A 21530-nucleotide genomic window follows, 5' to 3' on the forward strand; every position below is an offset into this window, starting at 1 on the left:
AGGTGTTCGGGTGTAAGTGTTTCTAGAAAATCAAAGGGGTTCGTTTGTCTAAATTTGCTCCTAAAGCTTTGGAGGGTATATTTGTTGGTTACGGTGCCGAATCTCACACTTATAGAATCTTTGATGTATCCTCCGGGATTATCATTGAATCTTGTAGTGTGAAGTTCGAAGAAAATGATGGCTCCCAAGTGGGGCAAGTTGATGTTTGTGTAGGTGATGAAATACCTCAAGATGCCATAGTAAGAATGGGTGTGGGATTTTTCCGCCCCATTGAGGGACACGGTGTGGCGTCTCGGGAAGAACTATGCTCTACCACGGTGGAGCCCTCATCTTCTCAACATCAACAAACCTTACCTAGTGAAGCAAATGATGCATCAACCCAAGAACAAGAACAAGACCCTCCCTCTTATGTGCAAGATCAAGGACAAGATCAAGGACAAGATCAAGGTCAAGATCAACCAAGAATTCATGATGGTTCTGACGAGTATCCATTCGATATTTGCTCCGCACCAAATGATGTCCAAGATCAAGCACATGATGTTGAGCACTCACAAGAAATTGTAGTTGCTCAAGTTGAAGGTCAAGACGGGGACCCAAAAGATCAAGTTGATCAAGTGATTCCTCCAAGGCCAAGAAGAACCAAGGAGGAGATCGAGGCCCGTCGTCTAGCAAGAAGAGATAGGAACTTTGAGCTTCGTGATCACACTCATGATAAGGTTCTTGGTGATATAAGGGCAAAGGTTTCCACAAGAAGGCAATTGGCTAATTTTAGCAACCATCATGCTTATATCTCCTTAGTGGAACCCAAGAAAGTATTTGAAGCCCTTGAAGATTCAGATTGGATGGAAGCTATGCATGAAGAACTCAACAACTTCAAGCGCAACAAAGTGTGGACCTTAGTAGAGAAGCCAAAGGAGTGCCGTAATGTTATTGGCACTAAATGGATATTCAAGAACAAGCAAGATGAGTTTGGCAATGTTGTGAGGAACAAGGCAAGATTGGTAGCTCAAGGGTTCTCTCAAGTTGAGGGAACTGACTTTGGAGAAACCTATGCTCCCGTGGCTCGCCTTGAGTCCATCCGTATCCTTCTAGCTTATGCATCACATCATAACTTTAAGTTACAACAAATGGATGTGAAAAGTGCATTTCTTAATGGTCCTTTGCATGAAGAAGTTTATGTTAAGCAACCCCCGGGTTTCGAGGATCTCAACTTCCCTAACCATGTCTACAAGCTCGATAAAGCTCTTTATGGTCTCAAACAAGCTCCTAGAGCTTGGTATGAGCACCTTAAGAAATTATTGGTAGACCGTGGGTTTGATGTTGGGCTAATCGATCCCACTCTTTTTACTAAGAGGGTCAATGGGGAGCTTTTCGTTTGCCAATTATATGTTGATGATATTATCTTTGGCTCTACTAACAAAGCTTTCAATGATGAATTCTCAAAGCTTATGACCGATAGGTTTGAGATGTCTATGATGGGAGAGATGAAGTTCTTCCTTGGTTTTCAGATCAAGCAATTGAGAGGAGGAACCTTCATCAACCAAGCAAAATATCTCCAAGACATGCTCAAGAGGTTCAAGATGACCGAGATGAAGGGTGTTGCCACTCCTATGGTTACCAAATGTCATCTTGCACTTGATCCCAATGGTAAAGAGGTGGATCAAAAGGTATATCGCTCCATGATTGGATCCTTGCTTTACCTTTGTGCATCTAGACCGGACATAGTGTTGAGTGTTGGTGTGTGTGCAAGGTATCAAGCTTCTCCTAAGGAGAGCCACATGATAGCTCTCAAGAGAATCTTTCGATATTTGGTTGATACCCCAAGATATGGTATTTGGTACCCCAAAGGCTCAAGTTTTATTCTCAATGGGTACACCGATGCGGATTGGGCGGGAGACAAGGATGATAGGAAATCAACCTCCGGGGCTTGCCAATTTCTTGGTAGGTCCTTGGTGTGTTGGTCATCTAAGAAGCAAAATTGTATATCTCTCTCCACCGCCGAAGCCGAATATGTTGCCGCCGCAAGTGGATGCACTCAATTGTTATGGATGAGGCAAACTTTAAAGGAATACGATGTCATTTGTGACAAAGTGCCTCTATTATGTGACAATGAAAGTGCTATCAAGATTGCCTATAATCCGGTGCAACATTCAAGAACGAAGCATATTGAGATCCGGAATCATTTCATTAGGGATCATGTTGCCCGTGGTGATATTGAACTCATCTATGTTCCTACCAAAGATCAACTTGCCGATATATTCACGAAGCCTCTTGATGAAGCAAGGTTCACTTATTTGAGGAATGAGCTAAATATCATCGATTCAAGGAGTATAGCTTGATCATCTTGCAAACACACCTTCGTCTCAAAACTTTATTTGGTTTAGATGTGGTCATGGAGATAGGGGGAGTGCAGTTTAAATTATTGAGCTATCCCTCCCCCCATAATGCCAACATTAAAGATTTCATTCTCGGTATATCATATGTTGATATGTGAGCTTAAATGATGAGTATTTGTTTGGACCCAAGATATATCTTCGCGGTGCCATATCATAACACTCATATATGGTGGCCTAGGCCACCGCACTCTTCTTCGTGAAGAGTTGGAGTTGTTTGGATCTTCATTGGATTTTATTGACATCTCCTTGTTTATGGGAAATCACTCATTTTTGGCCTTCATTTGATTTATTTGCAAAAATGAGTGATCATGTACCATCTCACAGTTTGGCGTATCTGTCCTAAGCCTATCTCATCTAAGACATATCCTTCACCTTCTCCAAGTGCACCTTGTTCGTGTCAAAATCCTGTTTTTGGGCACAGTTTCCTGTTCCACCGGAAGTTCCGGTCGTTTCGACCGGTACTTCCGGCCGGTATCCTTTTCGCCAGTTCAGCCCTGTTCGTGTCCAGCCTGGGTGGTTCCTGAGAGACCGGAAGTTCCGGCTCCAACGAGCGGAACTTCCGGCCTTAAGTGGCCACTATATAACTGGGCCGAACGGGTGAGCAGTTCCATCTTCCTCACTTTTCCCCTTTCCAAGATCTATTTGGTGGTGCTCCTCCCCTGTGACGGCTGCTGCTCCTCCGGCCGGATCTCCCTCCTCCGGGGCTCCCCGCCGGATCGTCTCCGTGGATCGGCATCCTCTCCCTCTTCTCCTCCATGGCTCCCCCCGGTTTGTGCCCTCTCCCTCTCTATGTGTGGGTAGACCTCACTAGATGAAATATAGGGCATACTCTAGGCAAAGCTATAGTAGAAATCCTCTAGATGCCTTTCCTCTACTAGATCGTGCTTAGGATGTCGTGGTAATGCGGTTCTCTTAGCCATTGCCTCAGATCTGGTGAACTGCCGCTGTTTTCGAACAGCCGGAAGTTCCGGCCCTTCACGCCGGAACTTCCGCCCGGGGCGGAACTTCCGCCGGTTCTCACCGGAACTTCCGGCCTGGCGATTTTTTCTGCTGTTACCCGATATCCTGTGCATGCTCTGGTGTTTGGCCTCCTTGCTTATGTGTTCTCTTTCATCATTCCTATCATTTTGATTCCGTTATCAGGTGGTTCCAAGAAGAGAGGCAAGGATCATGTGGATGAGGTTGAGGAAGAACTCGAGCAAACCCGACCATCCAAGCTCCTTGCTCGCCGACAAGGCTGCAGTGCTCGAGGCTCAAGTCACCGGCTGTTCGTGGGAAGAACATACATATATCCGTGAAGGGCATGCAATATAATGAGTACAAGGAGCTCCGTGACATGAACCCTTACCTCACCCCTCGGAACAATAGGGTTGGGGATAAGCGGTTCCACAACAAGTCCCAAGAGGAGATATTCTATGAGATCTACATTCCATTCAAGAAGGGGGTAGCCCCTCAACATGCTATTGACACCGGGAAGATGGCCGCTAATAAGTACTTTGAAGAAGCCTATGTCATGTGTGGAGAGTTTGGGCTCTATCTCATTATGGAGCTCAACAAGGACTATGATGTTGGGTTGATTCAACAGTTCTATGCCACCGTCCACTTTGAGCAAGATGAAGCAAGAACATTTCGGTGGATGACTCATGAGAGGCTCCTTGAGTCTAACTTGGCAAAGTTTGGAGCCGCCCTTGGATACCCTCGCTACCCGGGTGTTCATGCAAATGGTTGGAGGTGCCATGATAGCTCATGGGCTCAAACAAGGGAAGTCTTGGAGCACCTCTACATCCCCGGTTGGGGTGTTCGGAACAGCGATGCGGATCTTCTCCCCACTTGGGATATTATGCTTAGAGTCTACCGGGAAACCATTGGACCAAAGGGTGGCAACCTTGATGAGCTACATCTTTATGAAGTGGATCTTATGGCGAACTCTTTTGCTAAGAAGGGCACCGGTGAGAAGCTTGATGTGATGGACTACATCTATCATGAGATGTGGTCATGTGTGATGGAGAAGAAGCTTCACGCCTTTGCTCCGTACATTATGAAGCTCATTGAGGACACTTGGATGGATACTTGCAATGCTAGACTCGTTCAATCCATTCCACTCACTCTCACATCCCATGAAGTGAAGTCATTGAGGGCCAAGCGCCACAACTCTCCTCTTGAAGATGTTAACCCCATGGATGAGAAGCCACCGAGTTGGGCTTCCAAGCTAGCACGCCGCATGAGACAGATCTTTTGCCTCACCTCTGCAGTCAACCAACGTCAGTATCAGCAGCATGTTGAAGCCAAGAAGTCAAGGGTTCGTCAGAAGAGCATCATGAGGGCACTTGAGGTGGAAGTGTCTCCCCCGGATCCGAGGAGAATGTCACTCCGGAAGCTGAGTGGGTCTCTCGTTATGGTGTCCCTCTTCCTCCGGATGGCCTTGAGATCGAGTCTCCTCCTCACACTCCTCCCTATCCCGGCGCTTCATTGAACCTCCCTCCCGGCTGGGCTAACGCCGACCCTTGGGGCGCGTAGATTCTCCTTTTCCTTTTTGGTGCTTTGGTGCCAAAGGGGGAGAGTGAGACCTTGTTAGGTTGCTCTTCGGTGGGTATTTGCATGGGGGAGTCACAAGCTCGTGTTGGCTTTGGTTTTTATTGCTTGTGATTCTAGTTATCTATGGTGTCGAACTATGTCTTAGCTATTTGGTTTGTAAACTCTATCTATGTGCTTGGAACCTTATTTGTGTATGGTAAACTCCGTATGTGAGTCTTCCTTGGTTATCTATGTGTGCATGATCTTATTATCCACATGCTTATCACTATGTTGTTTTGCTAACCCTTGGAAGACGGATGCAAGATATAGGGGGAGCTTCTTATGTACCATTGCTCATATCTAGGGGGAGCTCCTCTATATCTCTCACATTGTTGTTTACATTATCTATTCCTTGCAAATACTTGTGTTGTCATCAAACACCAAAAAGGGGGAGATTGAAAGAACATTTCCCGCCCTTTTGGGTTTTGTGTGTTTGACGTCAACACTATGTATATTTTTATGTGTGTTGATGTAGACAGGTACAAGCCATCAAAAATTATGTTGGATCGGTGTATTGGTTTCTTTGTTACGAAGTTCTGCGGGTTTTACGTATGCGGCGGAAGTTCCGGCCTAATCTGGCGGAAGTTCCGGCTGACTTTTCAGCGAAGCTTCTCGGCGACGTACGTGCTCCGGTTTTCTCTTCAGGACCGGAAGTTCCGGTGGAGTTGGCCGGAAGTTCCGGTCAGCGGAACTTCCGCCCAACTTCCGGGCAAGTTCCGGAATTCCGTGTTTGTGGCTCAGTATAGTCCAGTAAGGTTTTCGCAAGTTTTCGGAACTTGGCCGGAACTTGGCCGGAACTTCCGCCCAAGTTCCGCCCCTTCTTTTGCTTTGCAGGATTTTTATCAAGGGCGGAAGTTCCGGCCCGAATGGCCGGTACTTCCGGTGGAAGCCGGAACTTCCGGCCATCCTGGCCGGAACTTCCGGTGTAAGTGGAATTCGTCCCCAACGGTCAGATCTGAAAGCTCCACCCATATAAATAGCTTTCTTCTCCAAAGGGACAAGTTGCTCAATCATTGCAAGAAAAATCTGCCAAGCTTCACCACCATTAGAGCCACCTCAAGAACACAAGATTTGCAAGATCTCCTTCCTCCCCCAACCAAAGCTCTTGATCTTTGGGGATTCGAAGGAGAAGACACCGATCTACATCCTCACCGAAGCGTTCTTCATTTCCCCCTCTCTTGTTTGAGGGATCTCATGCTAGTGTTCCTATTTGGTTCCCTAGTTGATTTGTGTTGATGTATTGTTGTTGATTGTTGTGTTGTAACAGATTTGGGAGCCTCCAATTTGGTTGTGGATGTGTGCCCCAAGAACCTTGTAAAGGCCCGGTTTCCTCCTCGAGGAAATCTCTTAGTGGAAGTGGGTTAGGCCTTCGTGGCGTTGCTCACCGGAGATCTGAGTGAAGCCTTCGTGGCTGTTGGTTTGGCTTTCGTAGCAACCACACTCCTCCAAACGTAGACGTACCTTCTTGCAAAGGAAGGGAACTACGGAAATCATCTCCGTGTCATCGCGTGCTCCACTCTCGGTTACCTCTATCCTATTCTATCTCTATATTGCTTAGATATATCTTGCTTAGTTGTTAGCCTTGTCATATAGGTAAATTCACTTAGTTGCATATCTAGAGAATTTACTTTTTGTGTCAAGCCTAAATTGAAAAAGAACTAAAAATTGGTTAGCACCTATTCACCCCCCCTCTAGGTGCGGCATACGATCCTTTCAATGTCATTATTATGCTAAATAAACAAAATGAAATAGCGGTCACGATCAAGCCAAAAGGAAAAAATTAATATATACAAATGTATTTCATTATTATGCTAAATAAACAAAATGAAATTGTAGTCACAATCAAGCCAAAAGGAAATGAACATACAGCATAAGGACTCCTGCCACGCAGAAAAATAGGGAAACTTTGCGAAATACAAAGTCAAAACGGAATAATACATTGGAGAAAGTGAAAATTGAAAAGAAACAGGATTCACATCATTCAGGAAGAGATAATCATAGCCAATTCACCTTTTATAAAGGGACATGGTTCTGTGCTAGAGACCAAGTTAGCACTCTGATCATTCATACAACACAAGGGTCATACAGTATAGCTCGAATCAAAAGCAACATAAAAAAAGCACCACATGATTCCATGGAACACATGTTATGCAAGAACTTATACAGAACCCTCAGTTCTACTTTCTGTGTCACCAAGTGCATTCTGCATCCCTTTTATAATTTACAAAGATTGCTACATACGTGTGTACATTCTTTGGCTTGAATTTAGTAGGTCAGTTTGGCATGATATACTCAAAAATAATTTGTACTGAACTGTGTCATCACAGGAAGAGAGAAATAAGGGGCAACATAAGTATTGATTTTGTATTAAATGGATCAACTAATGTAGCCTAACTAATTCTGTGTCACTAAGGCTTATGGTATGGTACTAAGCAAACCTTTGCAGGTTGTTTCTATCTCCGGCAGTGGGGCCAAATGAAGACTACAAGAAGGATCTTCGATACACTCAAGAAGGTGATATTGCCCCATTAATGCGTCCAAGCCTGCAAACAAAGATATACAATTAATATTTCGCACAGAAAGGGGAGAAGAGGGGAGCGTATCTGGTATTGGAAGAGTTTAGAAACCAAAATAGCTAATATTTAGCTTGAACATGGCAAGCTGTTTCCTTTCCTGAGACTTCTAAATTTCTTGCAACTTCCACATGGATATCAAAAACCATTTACAGTTCACTGCTTCAATATCGATTTCATATGAGTGAAATTGAGGTTCTTATCAACTCCACTCAAATTTATGAATGCCATGACCTGATTATACCAATGCTCCAGCATACTATGGGTACTCCCTCTTTCTCTTCTATAAGGCATATATTGAGTACGTACATGGGGATAAGAATGTCCTCTATTATAAGTGAGAAATAAATTAAACACTGAAAATAAATAAAACATATAAAGAGAACAAAAAGAAAGGATTATTAAACTTGGATACGCACTTTATATACTGAAACGAGTCTGGACACAGTATATGTCCTATATACTGAAACAGAAAGAGTGCTTGGTATAGTCAACTTACTGAAGATTATCTATGAACACCTTTAATCATACGCATATGCCAGAATGTGTCCAAAAATGATGGTCTTGAGCAACCACTTGCAGTGATCTGCTGTACCATTTCGTCCACAATGAAGTCAGTAATGCTGGGAGTGTGTATCATCTGGCTTTGCTTTTATGATACCAGAACAATAAAAGATAGAATTCCTGGAAAGGCTAACCACCAAGTGTGAACTGTACAATAACCAGGAACTGTGTCAGAACAAGCGTAGAAGGATATGTGAAAAACAAGGTTGCAACGAACACCTACCTTTATACCAACGGTCGAAGAGAAATTTAGTGTCTATTAAATTCAAAGACAGGTGTAGCTGCTAGGGTGTGTGATCTAAAACATTATGAACAATCCCTGTTCATGAAGTTAGCTGTCTCTATTCTTGTACCTAGAACTCTCAGTCTAGCCACCTGCAGCCTCTTGGGCCCAGCTGACTTATACCCATTGAATTCACCAATAATCTTCACAAGAGCAATTCCCATTCTCAAACTTGTGCAAACACCTAGGATCCTTGATCAGTATCTGACGCCCATATTTCTCTGAAACTAACTTAGCAAAGGTGTGACAATGGTTACACATCCTTGCAGTTTTGATTATCCTTATGCTTCTGAAGCAAGGGGAATCAGAAATGGCAAGAGCTATTGCTAGTTTCTCGCAATGGAATCCCACAACTTCTTCCATTTCTTCTTCGACTTCTAGAGTTCCATTACCAATGTCAGACATAGAGAGTCCCATATGAATCATCATCAACTTTAATTCAGCTACTAGATGCTCTGAGGCAACATTATCACCAGTTGAGAAGAAATAGACCATATTTCTAATTTCTACTGAACAACTCTCAACCTCATCCAACATCCTTCCCTTGTTGTGTACCGTCACCTTTGGCACATCAAAAGATTTTCCAGCTAGATCCTGCAGATTAGAAAGCACCATTTGGATTCTAGGATCATTGGGTTCAATCACTGACATTTCTGTAGCCGCCAGTTGTGCCAGCCTTACATTTCCATGTATTATCGCTGAGGTTAGTAATGCATCCCACACTGTAAAATTGGGTGTGAGTGGCATCCCATCAATAATTTCATATGCTTCTTGCAGTCTCCCAGACCGTCCAAGAAGCTCCACCATTGCTGCATAATGATCTAAATCTGGAGTTACATTATAGACTTTATCCATATTGAGAAATATTTCTCTCCCTTCAGATACCATACCCTCCATACCGTACGCTTTGATAACAGCTGTCAAAGTTGTATGATCTGGCAGGACACCGTGTTGCTTCATTTCAAAGAAGTGATCCAATACTTGAGTTGGAGAACCGTGGATCAAATGTGCAACAATGATAGAATTCCATGAAATAATGTTCCTTGAGGGGTGCCTATCAAATACAGAACAGGCAGCTGCAAGATCACCAGATTTTGAATAGGCATTAATAAGTGCATTTGCAATTTTGCCATCCATTTCCAAGTTGTGGTGAAAAATGCAGGCATGGATCTCCCGTACTTTCCAAGCCGCAACCAGATTTGCGAATGCGGGGATGATGCTTAGGATTGTAATGTAGTCCGGCTTCATCCCAGCTGATTGCATCTGCCGAAATATTGTTAAGGCTCTATCAAAGTATCCATTATGCACTGAACCAGCAATGAGTATGTTCCAGGAAGCTGTGTCCCTTTTAATTCCATAACCTTCCATGGTCTGGAATAGTTCAAAAGCTCTCTCGTCGTCCCCGTTCCGTATATATCCTGATATCATTGTATTCCAGGTTATCACATTGCGCCGGATCCCATAATCCTCCATCTTGCAAAAGAGTTCATACGCTTTGCCACAGTATCCCGCTTGTGCATACCCTGCAACCATTGAATTCCAGGAGAAGATATCCTTCTCCGGTATCTCGCTAAATATTCTAGATGCTGCTACTATTTCTCCACATTTAGCATACATGTCAACCAAGGAGTTTCCTGAGAGCACGTTGTTTACACTCCCAATCTTAATAGCGTAGCAATGGAGCTCACTTCCCTGGCCTAATAGCTTCAAACTCGCACAAGCTGATATAGCACATGCAATTGTCATGCCATTTGGTTCCACTCCAGCAAGACGCATCCGTATAAAACAGTGCAGTGCCTCATCCCCTCTATCGCTATGAACGAAACCTGACACAAGGCTAGTCCATGTGACAACGTCTGGTTCTACCCCAGACTCTTCCATCTGTTCCAGCAGTTCCACAGCCACATCAAGATCCCCAGACCTAGCATAGCTGGAAATCAATGTATTCCATGTGACAACCCCCGGCTCTGTGCCTTGATGCCTCATATCCTCGAGAAGCCTTCGGGCTTCCTCCCACTCGCAAGACCGGCAACACCCAAAAATCATGGAGTTCCATGTGCCCAGGTCCCGGCGCCTCATCTTCTCAAACACCCCACGTGCACGCCCCAGTTCTCCACATTTGACATACATCACCAGCACCGAGTTCCCGACAGGTGCATCCTTCACACTCCCCATAAACCCTCTCCGGATAGCCATGGAATGCAGTGCGCTCCCAAGCTCCAGGTCCTCGGCGTACGCACATGCCTGTAAAATCCGAGTGATCAAGAACCTGTCAGGGAGCACCCCTTCCCTGATCATGCTCACCGAAAGCGCAAGGACCTCGTCGAACATGCCCCTGGTGGCGTACGCACCGATCATGGCCGACCAGGTGAGCAGGTCCCTGTGGCTCATTCCGTCGAACACTGTGCGAGCGTCGCCCAGACGCCCCGCGGAGGAATGAAACGAAATGAGCTTGGTCTCCGAGACAAACCGGGGCTCCCTGCGAGCGGAAGAGCTGGGCTGGTGGGGCCTTGGCTCTTGGAAGGGCCGGGCGCGGTGGGGGATATGGGCGCTCCCCGTTTCTTGAAGCGAAAGTGTGAAGGGCGGAGCTTGGGCGAGTGCCATGATGGGTTCTTGGTGGCGGCCATGGCGGGGCCGAGAGGGCAGCTGCGGTGGGAGGTGGTGAGATTTGATGAGGAGGGAAGGGAAGGGAGGGAGGACGAGCTCCATGGGAAGGAGAAGGAGAGGTTCCTGGCAAGCTTTGTTTGGGTTTTGCATGTTATCCTCTCGGCTCTTCTGTCTTTTTCCTCTTCTCCGCATTTTTTTTTTCTGTACGTAACCCGCTTTACCCGCATAATATCTTTGGCCGCCATTTTTACACCTACGCGAGTATTATAGTTCAAAAATCTTCCTCGAAACCAAACATCATCTTCATATAATTATAAACACCAACGTATCAAACCTGCGGTTTGAATTCAGATGGATTAAGAGTTTCACTGTCCTCCTAACCATCTAACCATAAATTGATTCTGATGATCTGATCACTGCAGCGTTGAAACGCCATACAATGGTGAAAATACCGAGACTTAGTGGTGGAGGTAGCAGTGGCTCACCCAACAATTAAAGTTTAAATTTGGTCAGGAGCTAATTTCTGAAATTCTCACTAAAAATCCTTTTAAATATGGTTATCAATTAACTAATAAATACAACTTAAGTATTAACTTCAGTTTGTAGACTTGTTGGTGTTTCATTTCAATTTTTTACTAGCTTCTAATGTTTCATGTGCACTTAATGTGTGTAAGTATTTTTTTAGATTAATGTGTGTAAGTATTAATACAATACTAGTACTTGCTTCGTGTTAACTTCAGTTTAGACTGCTCATAGTGGGAGTAACATAGCTAGTAACATCACACATCTCAAGGCATTTTGGTGACATGGCATGCGAATAAATGAAGAAAGAAAGTGAGGTGGTAACTAGCTATGTTACCATAACATCACACACTCCAAGGCAAAATGAGTCTACAACATAATAAATGACACAATGCATGACACCACATATAAGTTACTATCCACTATGAAGGTAATAACCTAGACTAGTAACATGGCATATGTTACTAGTCTAAGTTACTCCCCACTATGAGCAGCCTTAGGATTGTTAATTTCGGTTCATACTTTTTGTACCCTAAAGAGTTTTGTCGTAAATACACTTCTTTGTACACTTGTCATGTCCGATGTAATCCCTTCAGGTTCACCACTACCTGCACTATACTAGTTCATCGATTGCCTTCATCCATCAGCGCCCCGAAGAACTGGAGTCGCATCCTTGCACCTGTTTTAATTACACTCCGCAGGAAACGATAGTTACCAACCAAAACAATCAGTTACGTCCATCTGACCAGATATCTAGTGCCGGCACTGCTACATCAGCAACCTATAAATTTCCATATGTGGTATATGATAGGAAAACAAATGTCTAGCAAACAATATAAGTACATTCATCATCGACCATTATACATGCGGAAACAGCAACAAGCAACTAAAAAACTCTGGATATAATTATAAACTTCAGTTAAGGTTCTGTTTGTGACTCACTGAGAACAGAAATAAAACAAGCAAGACGAAGCCATATATGAATTCCAGGGGGTCTCTTCTCCCTTCCAAGGAACATCAATGAAGAGAAAGGGCATTCATGTTGCATATGGATGTTGGGCTCATCGGTTACCACCACCATTGCGGGCACCATATCCTCCTCTGCCTCGTCGCTGCTGCTGAACCCGTCGCTGCTGGTTAAATTGATGGCCATGGGTAGCACTTGATTGCTGAGGTGGCATGATCCTCATCCGCTGCTGCTTCATCTGTGCAAAGAGTGCATCCATTGTCCTTGGCTGCTCGTTCTGCATCTCCTTGCCCTACAAATAGATTTAAACACATAAATAACTTATAAATTATATGCTACCGAGCTAATAGGTGAACAAAAAAAAAATTAGGTAGGTTTTCATGTATCATGCAACTTGGCAACAATGAACCCACGAAAATACTTTGCTAATGCATGTTTCCATGTTTGTTGCTGGGGAAGTATTGCAAAAAAACATGAAAAACTATAGTGAATATTCATAAAAAATAGGACACTGAATATCAGAAACAAAATACTCCCTCCGGCCTTAAAAAAAAGCTGCTCAACTTTTTCTAGATACAGATGTGTCTATAACTAAAATATGTATATGTACGTAGTTGAGCAGCTTTTTTGGGGATGGAGTATATTCAGATGACAGCAGAAATGGCACACTCGTACGATATGCCTTATGCAACTCCGTCACCATCCGTGACCACATTTCTAGCAGGCATATGTACAAACCTCATGCACGGTGAGACGAACCTTTGGGGTTTGATATCTAGTAAGTACTTAACTTTCTCTCAATAACTAAAATATGTATATGTACGTCCGTATCTAGATAAAGTTGAGCAGCTTTTTTAGGGACGGAGTGAGTAGATGACAGCAGAAATGGCACACTCGTACGATATGCCTTATGCAACTCCGTCACCATCAGTGACCACATTTCTAGCAAGCATATGTACAAACCTCATGCACGGTGAGACGAACCTTTGGGGTTTGATATCTAGCAAGTACTTAACCTTCTCTCAATACATGTGGAATATAAAATACATCTAACACCAAGCGATACTGATAATAGTGGCTTGCTGATCGAGACCAGCATGGCCTATTCAGAAACTCTATTTTGAACATGACTAGAATCCTGGTATCAAAAGTATCTTTTAAAATAACATTTTCTCTTAGCACACTGTATCTTGCAGCATGAAACAATATAGATGGTTCACACACTGAATACCTAGAATGCTACATTAGCTACTAGCTAAGCTACAAACAGTGCTCCCAAATAAGATGGAATTCATATAAGGTACAATAACTCAAGCCGGTGAACTTAATTGATAAACAAGGTTGACATATTAGTAGATACTAACAACAAAACTAAAAATCTTATCCTCAAATACAATAAAAAACAATGATCGGTGTTTCTATTGGTACTCTACTTAAACTTTAAATTAACTTGTACCTTGCTGTTCTGATCACTTACAGGCCTCCTTTGTATTGAGGTAGATGGGGCACTGCATCCAGAAGAAAGCATTAGTGACTCACATGTGCAGGAGTTACCCAAAGTACAAACAATAATGTGCAACAGAGGACCAAAAGGCAGATTGCTTTAACAGTCTTTTCTTCATGGTAAAATAAAGCATGCTTACCATACCCCTCCAAACTAAGAATTTTCTTTAATTTTTAAATTAGGTGCACATACCATGTCTTCGAACAAATTCAAACACAAACAGTAAAGTGATGACTACATCTGACCAAACACTGCATATGTAATAAATCCTCTTTATCCATAAGGCCCTCAACATCTCATGCTGTTAAATCCACCAGATTTGAATGCAGATGATCCAGCAATTTTCCAATTGACACAATTACTGCTTGGGGAACCAATAAGCTCATAATTTTAACAAGGGATCGTGAATAGTGATTCCACCAGTTGACCCTGTGATGGTAGCCACACCATACAGCACAGAATACTGGGATTGATTCTTAACAAGAAAAGTCACAAGATACCATGATATTATATGGCCCAGTTGTTGGTAACATCGTTGCCGAGAACCAGTAAACCAAGGGAAAATATAGAGCACTTGCTGATTGAAATCCAAGGTAAGGATGCTGGAAACAATGCACACCACTATTGGTACAACCAACTAAGCACGTGACAACAGCAGCAGAAAATTTCCTGAGATGCAGTATACCACAAGTTTGCCTGTGACCACACTAACCTACATTCACAATGTTTTCATGAAAACAAATAAATATCATCTGCACCATAGCTAGTGGTCAAAACCACTTTGACTCTGGGATCCACAACTCATGCACAGAATCTGGGTTGTCCAGTGGGCAGTGTGGTCTAGAATTTATCATATATAGTTACTACCAAGAAGTCAACATATATGAGAGCAAGGTACGCATCCCAAACAACTAGCGTTGACCTCCAAAAATAGCAACTCTCCAAATGCTAAAGTTACATCATTAACTGCCTTATTGTGTCAAGCAACACCAGATGTATATCCAAGGTGCTCCAGCAGCTTCACAAATTTTGATAATCACAACCGGAATAAAAGTGATCTGTAGCTTTGTAGAGTTTAAGGACCATATATAACCATGCAATTCAGTATGATCTGCTTGGTTTACTGCAACTCCTAATCTTCATGTGTTTCATGCAGTTGAACCAAAAAGTAGGCCTTGTGCCACAATACAACAAACTTGGTTGATGTTTAGACTTCCATATGAACCAAACTGAACACTGATAGCAGCAAAATTAAGGCGGGTTCGATGAAAACAACAGCAGCATAACCATTCTCAGCCAATCGATTCAAAGGTGCTCGAGTCAAAGTATTTAATGGATCCTTGAATGCAGTAAACCTTCTCAATAATTAAGAACCATCTTTACCTGTTCACAATTTTTTTTTTGTTCAGGTAGATAATTAGAGTGATGACTATACAAAGACAAAGATAACACTGTAGTGACTGGTTGATACCTTTGCTTGTTCCATCTGTCAGCCCTGCCACGTACTGGCATTGCGGCGGCCTTCTTTGCAGCCTGCTTTGTGATCTGGAACTGATTTCCGTCAAGGTTCGACCTCCTTTGTGCAAGAATACCCTAAGAAACGAAATCAGATTAGAAAACCAAACACGAAGCAATCTACGAAGCAGTGACTAAGAGTGGCACAGCATACTTGTCTAATAGATGATCTAGACTCGATAAACCGCTGAACCTTGGCATTCCCTTGGTTACCGTTACCATTCTGGAAAGGGCGCTTTTTAATCTGTAATAATTATAGAAGGTGTAAGGTAAGTATCAAAACTTGGCAGTGCTTTAATAACCAATGTAAGGAAGCAGGGGCGCTTCGAGAAATTAGAATGCCTACCGGCTGTCTAGGGGCTTTCTTGCCTGCAGGATTTTTCTTCTTTGACATCTTAATGATATCCTCTGTATAAAACAGCATAACAGGCCATGAGGAAACTAACTCTAGATATGAACTAGAGTCACCGAACAAAATAAAGAAGCTTACCCAGAGTCATGTCCATCTTTTTCTCAGTAAAAGCAATAGCTTCAGCGTTGAGCGGCACTGATTCCATATCTGAAGGAGCCAAATTGCAGAAATTAGTGAAAGACCCAATCGATCGATCCCAAAATGTTTTCATGCCAATCTGGGGAGGACGAAACTAAGTGAGGCGTACAAACGACACAACAGAGATATAGAACACAACAGTCCGTAGCCTAAGATCAGTTGCTAACGAGACACAAGAACGCGCTGATCGACAAGGGACCGCAAACCCAATCTGAGATAGGGACCCCGTTGCCCTAGAATTGGTTGTGCAAAATCCCTAGGCCTAGCGCCGACCGCAGGCAGGGGCGGCGCGTGCCGGGTGAGAACCGGCACACCCAGGATTTGTAGAGGCTTATTGACTAGTTTGGATTTGAGAAGTCGCTGTAGGAGTAGGACTATGGGCTCGTACCTCGGAAACCAGCGTCCAAGAGTGCGGACGGGGTGGAGACGGCACGGGCCGGGTGGAGCGGTGAGGTAGAACGGGAGCGACGACGGAGACGGGGACGGCGCGCGGTAGAGGCGTCGTCGGCGACGGTGAAGTACGGCGGCGGCGGATTGGAGGCCGTGAGCAGGAGATAGGTCAGGAGGGGAAGAAGAGGAGGAGGGAGGTAGGGGATGGGTCCGGTTCGGATTCCCCAAGCAGAGGGGGAGTTTGGAACCGACTCCAAATCATCCTAACCTTTCCTTTCCTCCAAAGGCCCAGATTAGCCCACCAAGCAAGCACACCACGGATTGTTAGCATAAAACCACCACTTTCGCAGATAAATCTTCATTTTGATAGCACTTTATGTTGCGTAAAATAAAACCTACTAGATTTTAACGAGGTTTTCTCAAATAGCACTAAACTGTTTCTGAACGCGAATTGACACGATTTTTGCCAAGCCTGCGCAACTGTTTGATGGCTGGCGTTAAAGGGCGTTGACGGCGCATGGGTCCCACCCACTTGTCGACGCACATGTCGTTACAAACGGGTGCTAGGGGTTTCAGTCATTCCCCCGCGAGCGCGTTAGTCCCCACCCACCTCGCTTTTCTGTCCAGCCTTGGCGATGGCGGCGGCGACTCCCAGCGGTGCCGGCACGGAGAGAGGCGGCGCATCTCCGAAGATCGGCGCCGGAGTTCCAAATCTCTCTGCCGCGGGCGGTGGCGTGAACTACAGCGACCTCACAGATTCGGAGCCGTCATTGGAGGCGATGCCATCGTTGGAGGCGAGGGTTGTTTCAGCGTTTGCTCGGGCGGTGACCTCGACGCCGGCGAAGAGCAGCCACCGATGGGCTACCTCATTGGGAGGTGTCGAGTAAGTTTCCTTTTTTATCTGAAGCTTTCAACTCGTGTTTGTTAGATTCAGATCTGCCAGCTAGTAAACAATGAGAGGGATTATTAGTATCACGGCCTATTAAACCTAAATAGGATGAAAATGGTCGTAAATGTAGCACTAAATAGGTTTATTTGAGATTTTTTTTAGCACTGCCCACTCAACCTGACTTTTTCATATTTATTGTACCAATGTAGTTTATTTCTTAAATAGCAAACTGAACCAACATAGTTCTATGTACTCTTGTAGGCTAGATGATAATATTTGGAACATCAGATTTAATACGCATATGCATGGTGAAGATAATTTGGAAAGAAATGTGTCCCAATCTGATATCACACTTCTTAACATTTTAGCCATGATTGAATGTTATGGCTATGGAATAAGGGACATCATATATTCTATTAATGAAAAAGGGAAAGGGTTGGCAGGAATTGAAGTAATTGACAGCATGATTAAGGTAGAGGAGATGGTAGCTTTGTATGAAGATGAAAAATGTATCAGTATTAGAGCATCTCTAGCATAGCCCGTAAAAGGGCCAAAACCGAAAAATAACCGCCAGTGTAAGGGTTCTGGCTGACAAATTGCGTCGATCAGTTACCGTAAAAGGGCCAAAACCGGAAAAAAAATCGGGCCGAGACCGAAAACCCAAATCGGCATGTATTTGTAGGGGTCGCTCGAGCGAACCGAACGCTCGATCCATATCTAGGGCGCGCTGAAATTTCAACTGACACAACTGCTCGCTCTCTCCCTCCCCGCGCCGCCACCACACTCTGCCGACGTCGCACCGCCTAATTCGCCCGAGCCCCGCATCCCAGAGCTAGCGCAGGTCGCCCAGCACCCCTCCCGCTGTTCCTCCGCCCAACTCTGGGTGCCTCCCCCGCCACCACCGCGCCGTCCGAATCGAGGATGAGCTCGGGCGACGAGTTCGTCGATGTCGATCTGTCGGATTCCGACCTCGACGAGCTGCTCCAGGACGACGAGATGGAGGCCACCAGCAAAATCGGAGGCGCGAGTCGGTGATGGGCCGGAACCACATCCAGCAGAATCGCCTCCTCGACCACGAGCAGCTGATGGAGGACTACTTCGCCGTGTGTCGAGGGTACTCCTCGGCAATGCCCTCCGATTGGGGCTTAGGGTTGATGGAATCCTGTAGGCTGACACGAGACATCGGTTAGCAGACAAGCGGGGAGAGCGATTTACCCAGGTTCGGGGCCCTCGATGAGGTAAAACCCTTACGTCCTGCCTGTCTGATCTTGATTATGAAAATAACGGGTTACAATGGGGTGCTGAAGGTTTCGGCTGTGATCTCGTCGAGAGGCTAAGTGCTATGAAACCCTAGCTCTAGACTTTTGATGGCTAAAGTTGCTAAAATTGATTGTGTCCCTCGGCAACCCCTCTCCTGGCCCTTATATAGGGGGCCAGGTCTCAAGAGATCTGTCTGGGTACGACTAGGTTACAAAAGCCCTAGATCTAAACTTTCCTTGTTCGGTTCCTCTTCGTCTTATCCTTCAAGGAATCCTCTTCGGCACCGCCGTAGTGGCCCACTTTGCCATCGGATGTCTTCATGGGCCTCCAGTTGGGCCGTAGAGGATAGGGTAATAACAGTTACCCGAAGGGTAATGCCCACATCACCGTGGTACCTACCTATCCGCCCCATCTATTCCATAGGAGGTATCGCATGCGGCGTAGTTTGTTCGTCAAAATCGTCAAGGCCTACGAAGCCAATTCGAATTAGTTCAAGCAACGTAGAAATGCCGTCAGCGTGATGGGTTTCAGCCCGTTCCAAAAAAATCTCTGCTGCCATGAGGGTGGTGATGACGAAGGCGTCAAAAAGGTTGGGCGAGAGGAGTCGCTGTGCGGGGTGAACTCATAAGAGCCGAATCGGATCGGACTTCCCAAGGTTGGTGATGACGAAGACGTTGACGAAACTATCGACGACATGGTTGGATCTGCCGATGACGGATCTTGTGCCAACAGGGTCCCCACGGTCGGCTCCAATTGTCGAGGGTACTCCTCGGCAATGCCCTCCGATTGGGTCTTAGGGTTGATGGAATCCTGTAGGCTGACACGAGACATCGGTTAACAGACAAGCGGGGAGAGCGATTTACCCAGGTTCGGGGCCCTCGATGAGGTAAAACCCTTACGTCCTGCCTGTCCGATCTTGATTATGAAAATAACGGGTTACAATGGGGTGCCGAAGGTTTCGGCTGTGATCTCGTCGAGAGGCTAAGTGCTATGAAACCCTAGCTCTAGACTTTTGATGGCTAAAGTTGCTAAGATTGATTGTGTCCCTCGGCAGCCCCTCTCCTGGCCCTTATATAGGGGTCCAGGTCTCAAGAGATCTGTCCGGGTACGACTAGGTTACAAAAGCCCTAGATTTAAACTTTCCTTGTTCGGTTCCTCTTTGTCTTGTCCTTCAAGGAATCCTCTTCGGCACCGCCGTAGTAGCCCACTTTGCCATTGGATGTCTTCATGGGCCTCCAGTTGGGCCGTAGAGGATAGGGCAATAACAGTTACCCGAAGGGTAATGACCACGTCAGTAGCCCCCGAGTGTCTAGCCGAAGATATTTTGGGTAGAGACTAAAGCATGCCTCCATCAAATGTCCTTCTCTCTTGATAGTTCTTGTCCATCTTGTAACATCTTCTTCTTCTATCGGGTGCGCGTTCAGCGCTCCCGATGGGAGTAGCCCCCGAGTCTAGGTACGGATGCTTGCAATCCATGCATAGACTCAAGTTGTGCCACTCGAATGTTTTCTTCTGCCGAAGCTTTCTGCAACTCTTCATAGGTCATCCGATACATTTACATCAGGTCTTCAAATTCTAGAAGTTTTAACGCGTAAAGGATATTGAGTAGTGTGCCTAGCTTTGCTGGTTAACTGCCGAAGGCAAAACAACGCTACCCTACACAGAATCACGTCCCCAGGCATGATCCTGGAGTGCAAAAAAGTTTATCGGGTGCGCGTCCAGCGCTCCTGATGAGAGTAGCCCCCGAGTCTGGGCACGGGTGCTTGTGGCCGGGTGCAGACTCGAGCTGAGCATTTCATCCTTTTCTTCAAATATTTCTTCACGCCCTTCTTTGCAGGAGAATCTTCGAGTTCACGTTTATCGGGTGTGCATTCAGTGCTCCCGATGGGAGTAGCCCCCGAGTCTAGGTATGGATGCTTGCAATCCGTGCGTAGACTTAAGTTGACCACCCGACAGTTTTGGTTTCTCCTCGGACGCTTCCGATGAGCTTCACGATGTCACTGATGACGTAATAACTGTTGCAATTCTGACCAACAAGACATGACCTGTTGGGCCCATCCTACTTCTGCACGGTTCTGTTTTAAGAAGTGACTGCTACTTGCGTGCAGTTACCAAGGTGTCTCCTCGATTTCCGCGATCAATGATGAAAAGAGGTTCTCTTAGTAAATTGGAAACAACGACACGTGCCCACTCAATCCTCAGGTTTCCTTATACTTTATAATCTTTCATGGAAAACTCCTCCCTTTCCACAATCCATCATTGCATCCTCTTTCTTCTTCATTCATCTTCTTCACCCATAACCACTGCACCGCCGCCGTCATTTCTAGATCTCCCTTAGATCTCAAAATGGTGAAGAAGAAGGGCTCCACTCTTGCCACCAGTGCTGTGAGCAGCGGTGCCGCCGCCAAGACTTCTCCAAATCCGTCGAAGAGAGGCGCTCCAGATGTTCCTCCTCCAGCTCCGGCGCCGCCAGCGCCATCGAGCTCCACGGCTGGACCCATCCCCGGCGATTGGTCGGCGTCTACTACCACAAAGCGTGATGAAAAGAGGGCTCAGAGCCTTGGATTAATCTCTTCTGACGAGGGGAATGTGATTCTCCCAGGTGCGATTTCACGGCCCAATCCCTCCGCCGGTTTTACCGTGATGTTCTTATCTTTCTTGTATCGAGGTCTTTCACTCCCTGCTCACAAATTCCTTCATCACCTCCTTCGAGTTTACGAGATCCAACTGTGGTAGCTGACTCCCAACTCAATCCTTCACCTTGCTATTTTTATCACCCTCTGCGGAGTGTTTTTGGGCATTGAGCCCCACTTTGGATTGTGGAAGAAAATTTTCTTCGTGAAAAGGTACAACAGTAGTGGCGGTTCATTTGTCATTGGCGGAGTTGGATTTGTCGCTCGCAAAGAAGTTAACTATTTCAACTTCCCGATGAGAGA

At 45.3% G+C, this 21530-nt stretch overlaps 2 protein-coding genes across 2 annotated transcripts; both read right to left on the reverse strand.

Moving 5' to 3' along the window:
- Nucleotides 1–6968: 6968 nt before the first annotated feature.
- Nucleotides 6969–11159, reverse strand: LOC127300859 (pentatricopeptide repeat-containing protein At1g19720). The gene is made up of 3 exons (XM_051331055.2): nucleotides 8331–11159; nucleotides 8043–8254; nucleotides 6969–7513 (listed from the first exon to the last, which is right to left on the reverse strand). The coding sequence occupies exon 1, from the start codon at nucleotides 11145–11147 to the stop codon at nucleotides 8523–8525; it is 2625 nt and encodes an 874-aa protein (XP_051187015.1). The 5' UTR covers nucleotides 11148–11159; the 3' UTR covers nucleotides 6969–7513; nucleotides 8043–8254; nucleotides 8331–8522.
- Nucleotides 11160–12324: 1165 nt separating this feature from the next.
- Nucleotides 12325–16691, reverse strand: LOC127300860 (uncharacterized). The gene is made up of 7 exons (XM_051331056.2): nucleotides 16444–16691; nucleotides 15996–16064; nucleotides 15852–15913; nucleotides 15660–15749; nucleotides 15462–15583; nucleotides 13943–13994; nucleotides 12325–12778 (listed from the first exon to the last, which is right to left on the reverse strand). The coding sequence occupies exons 2-7, from the start codon at nucleotides 16060–16062 to the stop codon at nucleotides 12581–12583; spliced, it is 591 nt and encodes a 196-aa protein (XP_051187016.1). The 5' UTR covers nucleotides 16063–16064; nucleotides 16444–16691; the 3' UTR covers nucleotides 12325–12580.
- Nucleotides 16692–21530: the final 4839 nt, after the last annotated feature.

Source organism: Lolium perenne, chromosome 7, assembly GCF_019359855.2.
Source record: "Lolium perenne isolate Kyuss_39 chromosome 7, Kyuss_2.0, whole genome shotgun sequence".
Classification (NCBI taxonomy): domain Eukaryota; kingdom Viridiplantae; phylum Streptophyta; class Magnoliopsida; order Poales; family Poaceae; genus Lolium; species Lolium perenne.